At 38.6% G+C, this 7,105-nt stretch overlaps 1 protein-coding gene across 1 annotated transcript in view; it reads left to right on the top strand.

Moving 5' to 3' along the window:
• The first annotated feature begins 79 nt into the window (after nucleotides 1-79).
• Nucleotides 80-7,105, top strand: part of LOC112055293 (hemicentin-1) — a 65,744-nt gene continuing 58,718 nt past the window's right edge. The window contains exons 1-8 of the mRNA XM_052888550.1: nucleotides 80-237; nucleotides 593-864; nucleotides 1,773-1,998; nucleotides 2,855-3,002; nucleotides 3,714-3,842; nucleotides 4,494-4,646; nucleotides 5,465-5,566; nucleotides 6,480-6,659. Coding sequence (XP_052744510.1) covers nucleotides 601-864; nucleotides 1,773-1,998; nucleotides 2,855-3,002; nucleotides 3,714-3,842; nucleotides 4,494-4,646; nucleotides 5,465-5,566; nucleotides 6,480-6,659 — 1,202 coding nt within the window. The 5' untranslated portion in view covers nucleotides 80-237; nucleotides 593-600. The remainder of the gene's footprint in view (nucleotides 238-592; nucleotides 865-1,772; nucleotides 1,999-2,854; nucleotides 3,003-3,713; nucleotides 3,843-4,493; nucleotides 4,647-5,464; nucleotides 5,567-6,479; nucleotides 6,660-7,105) is intronic.

Raw genomic sequence — 7,105 nt, 5'->3', positions numbered from 1 at the left:
ATTTTGTATTTATAGATCATTTAAACTAAACCTTATTTTTTCTGGATTAAACCATATTTTTTTAGTTAAGCATACTCCCATGAATTATGAATGAATATCACTCTAATAATTAAATTAATTACACATGTTTCAATACCGTTCTAATCGTAAATTATACAAGATAAGAGTGCGACACGATAAGCGTGCTTTTGGCACAACACTACAAATTCACCGCGGTGGTTTATTTTTTAACCAGAGGTTAGTGATAAGTTTATTACGAATTTATTGTTTTCCTCATTAAATTATAGCAAACATGTCATCGAAAATATGTTAGAGTTATCAATAATAACTTAATTAACTTGTTTTGTGTGTAGTTACGGTAGTGTTCATTCATCTTTAGCGTTAATTAAAAGGACGCGTTACTTGACAATTTCGTGATAAAGTTACTTTCTACTTTTAAAGTGGGTTTCATTGAAAAATCTGTTTGTAGGCGTGAGTTATTACGTCAAACAGTTAAAGTTCATTTATAAAAAAGGCGGTTGGTGAAAAGCCGGGCGTGTTATAGTGGTCTATTTATAGATGCTAATATGTAACCTCCTTTTGTTTATTTTAGGCGGGAGAATGGTTTTGGCAAAGGGCCTGAGACCCACGCATGTCGCGGCTGCGATATTGGTGGTGCGGATACTTTCAGTGTTCCTCGTGCAGACCTGGTACGTGCCTGATGAATACTGGCAGACCTTGGAGGTGGCACACAAACAGGCCTTCGGATATGGAGCACTGACTTGGGAATGGCGAGCAGGCATCAGGAATTACTTGTACCCAAGTGTTATAGCTCTTCTGTATACTATACTGAAGTTCACTGGCCTGGATTATCCGGAGGTTGTGGTATGTTAATCCAGATTATAAGCATGCATCAGCTGACGAGATAATCTCGTGTAGGGATAGACAAAATTCAATAAATGGAGGCACCTCTTTCATTGGGTTGGAATAAAAGAGTTGGGACTGGGTGAACTCAGATACCATTGGACAAAATTTTGTCTATTTCTTTTCACTGGTTGCATGTTAGTGCCACTGGCTGGCTTGATAGGGTCTATACAAGCACCCTGTATGTCTTAGACTATATTAAATTATTTTTTTTTAGAGAATATTATAGAGAAGAATATTTGGCATATCTTTTATAATATGACCAACATTCCTATTCCCCTCCAACTAGTCTAACTAACTAGTAAGTAACTAGTAGATGGTATCATCACCTTTTTTCTTGATGTAGCGGCTCTGCAGGTCTCTACCAGGTCCCTGTTGACTGCTTCAGGTTTATTGTGATCACCACTGACTAAATTTCCCCTTCAATATTGGTTGCCGCCAGGTACAGCAGCAGTTTCTTGATTGGGATGTGTTTTACTTCTTCTGGGTTTACTTGGATTGAATGTGCAGAGATGTTACCCTTGTATCTAGACAGATCTCATACCAGAACACTAAATTGCTTAGCACTTATTGCCTCTTTCATACAATTCAGCCATCTCTTCTTTAGCCTTCCTCCCCTTATATGTCTTTCCACTTGCACATTCAACACTGTCTGTGCAGTCCCCGGTGTAAGAATAGGACTGTTCCATAACTTCCCATGGATGTCGTAAAAGGCAACTCAGGAAAAACATCGCAAGTGGGTGGTGGTACAAAAACCTACAACACTAAGGATTCCCAAGGAGGGTTGACATCAGGCGGTCGGTTGGTCTCAAAATCACTAGTCAAAATCAGGCCAACTAATATATCAAACTATTTAATTCTCATTACAGGTTTTGATCCCTCGCATCTTCCAAGCCATACTCAGTGCAGTTGCAGATTATAGTTTCTACAAATGGACAGGAGGCAGGAAGTGGGCCTTGTTCCTTGTTCTAACCTCCTGGTTCTGGTTCTACACATCAGGAAGGAATTTGCTGCAAACATTGGAAACTGTGCTGGTTACTGTCGCCCTGTCGAAATTCCCATTTAAAGGAGGAAAACTTGGATATTATGAAAAAGGTTTGTAATTTATGTAATATAGACAGGCGACCTTTCTACCAATTTAGCATAACACATTGGTACTGATGAGCCTTTTTCTAGCTTAGCAATCCACTGAAACAATCTGGTGTTTGGCTGATTCATCCCATAAATACTGTAAAATATGTTAGATAGTTTTATGAGAGGAAACTTAATAATAATATAATAGTACAAAAAGAACAAGCTTTTAGCACACACTAAAAATTACAAATAGTTGTTTCGTATACCTGACAGCAAACCCTTTCATTTGATTCCCATATGATGGGGTGGATTTCAAACAGCCAGTCCGCTATCTTGGGGAGGCCACCATATTGGATTTGTAATGAAGTTTATTAGACTGTCATGTATTGTCATCAGAACTCGGAGTGTGTCAAATTAGAATTCCAAGATTTTCTTACATACATAGTTAGTCACAAGTGAAGCTATTATGTCTGTTAAAAAGTTTAGTTCCTTTTTTTTTAAACAACATTTGTATTTTCAATATGACTATATACTGTGCATTGTTGAAATAGTGTTTCTAAGTACTATTAATTGATTATCAAACACTGCTAAAACTCACGTGATATTAGATCGGAGTATGTCCGACTAGTTTCGAACGGGGCCCTTAGTCATCCAAACTCCGAAGCAGCTGCGCGACGCGCAGCTGCTCGCATCGTTGGGAGAGGGGTTGAATGGTGGGGAGTGAAGGTTCTGTTACACTCTGACGGTCATTAATGTCATCTTCATTAGACCTTACTTCTTGTAAGCAAACCAAACTAACGCTTCTAAGTATTCACTACTATCTGCAGTCCTATGGCCAAGTTATTTTTATTATATTAGTATAATGGTAACTTTACAGAGGACAGTTGTTGGATCTGGCTGGCCAGTGTGTCGGTGTTTGTGAGGCCGACGTCGCTGCCTCTGTGGGCTGTGCTGGCATTGTACAACTTGGCCACAACCAATCAGGACAGGTTGAAGTTGGCGTTGAAGACTTATGTGCCTATTATGTAAGTAAAATAAATAAATATAGCCTTTATTCTCTGATTAATGACTTTATATATATCTATCAACTTTTTTTTTTTTATTGAGCTTCATGATCTGCTTTAAAAGGTGCAGCAATATGATGAGCATTTTCTTATGCCATACATCGTAGGGTATTGTCCGAGGAGAGAATATGGGAGAAATCGTGATGTGTGGCATAAGTGGCATGAGTGTTTATGATCTATTGTGATTACCACTTACAAGATCCTGGTTCCTGGAACTTCCAATACTGGTTGCTGCCAGGTATAGATAGGGTTGCCAAAATTTCTATAGGGAAACATAATATTGACTGAGAGTCACACATATAATTGTTTGTCATGGAGATCATTGGGTCATGGAGACACAGGACAATTTTTTCACCATTAGGGAATGTAGTAGCCCTGAAGAAATGGAATCAACATACCACATGGTCCCTGACCAGACCCTGGTCTAGGATGAGTCAATGTCCTATCCAAAGACGAGAGAAAAATGTATTAACAAATAGGATTGGAAATTAGAATCACTGAAACGAAAGTATCACCCTCTTTTACATCTCATGCTAACACAACAGAGCAATATATTGATTTGGCTGCTATTGGACAACAATATTTCTCTCACGTCCTGAGATATATATTCACATCCTAAGTCAACTGGCTTTGAGGCGTTTTCGCTTATTTATAACATCTGTATGTTTTCAGACTGGTATCAAGTGCAGCTCTCATCGCCATTGACTCATACTTCTATGGAAGGCTGATCGTCACCCCGTGGGAGTTCTACAGATTTAATATCCTCCAGGACGTCTCTTCGCATTATGGTGTGCACCCATGGTGAGATAGTGTTAACATAAAAATAAAAAAAAGCGAAATCACAATTTCTCAAAAACTATTTCCATTGTCTTTGATAGTTTAACCAACACTCTCCTTTTCCACTCAAGTCACTCTCCCCGCCTATCCCAAGTAACCCATAATTACACTACAAGTAATGTAGACGGCTCGAACACTATGAGCACACTGAAGCCGACCGGAAAACGAGCGCCTTATATCCCAAGTCGTTCCTGCCAACTGATCGCCACCCCTCTCTAAATCCCTACTCTTTACGAAACAATTCGCGCCACCTAGCGTCGGCACGAGCCAACACGAGATCGAGCGACGTCATATCATATCATGTCATGTCTAAATTCCCTTGAAATGTGAAAAATATTAAAGAGATACGTCCATTCCAGTCCATATGTTGCTTCATCTGAAAGAGTTGAAACACTATAATATATATGTGTTTTGTATATTTTAAGTTTCACTAGAGTTCAGTTTAAGGGAAACAATTATTATTTTATTTATATCTCTTTTGTATTGTTATCATCAGCCAGCTCGCTTTAAACTGAAGTTTGGTGGTAGTGTAGAAAACTTGCGTTCTTTTCTCTTGGTTCTCTCTAGGCATCGTCAATAGTGATCAAAATTAGAAAAATAACAATGTTTTTTTAGGTACTGGTACATAAGTCAAGGCCTTCCGGCAGTGTTGGGTGTAAACACACTGCCAGTACTGTGGGGCATCGTCACTGTACTGAGGAGGCCTCAGCAGAACAAGGTCGGAGTCCTTTTGCTGGTCACTGTTGCGTTCCATGTGATCATACATAGGTAAGTTTGCTTTGATATTGATAGCCGGCCTCAGGGATTGCAGGGCTCCATAGTGACAGTAATGAAACCAAGATTTGCATTACCAAGTATCAAAAAACTTATTATTGATAATGCATTCTAAGATGGTAGCTTGGCACAACAATATGGGCATAGCTCGACAAGTCGCATTTTTTGCAAGCAAAACTTTTGTACACCTTGGGTTACATTATTGGAATTTTAGGAAGAACTCCTAATTTTTAAGAAAATATAATATAGCCTATAGCCTTTCTCGATAAATGGGCTATCTATCACTGAATGTATTTTTCAAATCGGACCAGTAGTTCCTGAGATTAGCGCGTTCAATCAAGTAAACAAACACGCAAACAAACTCTTCCGCTTTATAATATTAGTATAGATATCAAAACACTTATAGACATATTGGAAAATGCAGTCTATGATGGTAGCTTAGCATGGCTAACTTGGAAGAGTCACTTTACTAAGGAGGCAGAACAGGGTCAGAGTCATGCTGGCAATTGTTTTATTCCATGTTGGTATACATAGCTAAGGTTGCTTTGATATTAATTTAATTCAGTGGTGGTCTTGGGGCTTGTTTTTTTATTTTAATTAAAAAATTTGATAATAAGTCAATCATTCAGATACTTCACTGAGTAACGGTAGTGTTTTGTAGAAAAATTGGAATCTTTGCTCCTGTGCTAGTCAGCCTTCAAAATGGTGGTAGAGTCTTTACAAATAATCAAACTTGATGTTTTAAACGTGCTTGTTAATTAAGCTTGCTTGAAATAAACAAATTTGATTTATTTCGTCCATGTTGATTTCAGCTTTGTGCCGCACAAAGAGTTCCGGTTTGTGTTGCCGTTGCTGCCTATCTTGCTGTACCTCGCACAGGATGTTCTGGTGCCGTGGAGCCGGAAAGCCAACAAGTGAGTGACAAACTGCCAACTCTTGGTCCAGTGGTTACGCTATGTGTTTGAGCTGGGATTTTCTTCTTCTTCCCGTCAGTATCTGACATCTGGTGGTGGTTGTTTGCAACCATTTAATAAAAATTGCCTGTAATAGGCTACTTGCCTCTTTTGTAAACAGTGTTTAAACTGAATTATGGAAGTATTTTAAGTTATATTTTATTTTGTCCCGTCAATAATAACCAGTAAAAAATTTAATATAAATGAAAAATATATACGTGAAATTTTTGCCGCCGAAACACAACACATTAGCAAGTGACGTCATTCATAGAGATAACAGCGTGATTGGCGTTTGCAGTGATGTAATATATCACGTCACCGCAAGCGCCAATCACAAACCGCTGCCTTGTAGCGAATGACGTCACAGTTTATGATTGGCGTGTACGGTGACGTGATAAAAATACAATTTTGTTTTATAAAAATATTACAATTACGAGATTATTTTTACAAATAAAAATGTGATTAGAGTTTCTAGTCATCTAAACTGCCTCTATGCAAAAAATGTTCATAGTCTTGTACAGCAGGCCAGTAGCCTATTATCTGAGAAACATGAGCTTAGATTTGGTATACATCGTATACATCTTATAGAAGTTTTTGCCTGTTTTTTTTTTTACACTATATACATAAGAAGGAATTTTAATCGAGCTCTTTAATCGTCGGACAGGATTATAAATAAAACATTGATACTGACAAAAAAGTAACGGATAGCGAGGCCTACTATCTGTTACTTACTCAGTTACTCAGACCAATTATTGTATAGGACCTGTTCTATACAATAATTAGTCCGAGATTGTTAATGATGATGACCCTGTATTGGTCATATTTATGAGATATGGCAAATAAATACTTTAATAAAAAATTTCTTCTACTCCAGGTGGCAGTTATATCTCGTGGCCTTAGTCCTGTTGGTCGGTAACGCGGTGCCTGCCTTGTACTTTGGCATGGTGCACCAGAGCGGCACCGTCAAAGTGATGCCCTTGCTGCGTGATGCTGTCCCCAACAACCGCTCCTCGATACTGTTCATCACGCCGTGCCACTCCACGCCGCTATACAGGTGACTAAATAACAGTAGAGGTAAACTATACCCAGTAACTGTTCCTTAATACCGTTCATCACGTCGTGCCACTCCACGCTGCTATACAGGTGACTAAATAATACTCCAGTCCAGTCTTTGATACGTTCAGGATTCGTATTTTGAATCCTAAACTATTCCCAGCAACCGTTCCTCGATGTTCTGCATCACACAACCACACAGGTGATTAAACAAAGAGTTAAATATAGAATTTTTGACACCATTCCACGTGAGCATGATTTTATAGTGAAAATAGTGTCAACATTTGCATCCGATGCGGTTGAATGCTTTGCTACGCTCAGGAATTTTATCTTGAATCTTAAAATCCTTTGTGTTGCTAAGTGTAATTATTACGTACAACTGCTTCTCGGTATTGTTCATGACGCCTAGGTGTGGGCTTCGCTAGAAGTTCAAGTTGAACTTGAAAT

The sequence above is a fragment of the Bicyclus anynana genome, chromosome 23 (assembly GCF_947172395.1).
Source record: "Bicyclus anynana chromosome 23, ilBicAnyn1.1, whole genome shotgun sequence".
Classification (NCBI taxonomy): Eukaryota; Metazoa; Arthropoda; class Insecta; order Lepidoptera; family Nymphalidae; genus Bicyclus; species Bicyclus anynana.
Note: the sequence above shows the minus strand (reverse complement) of the source record. Positions and strands in the feature narration are given on the sequence as shown.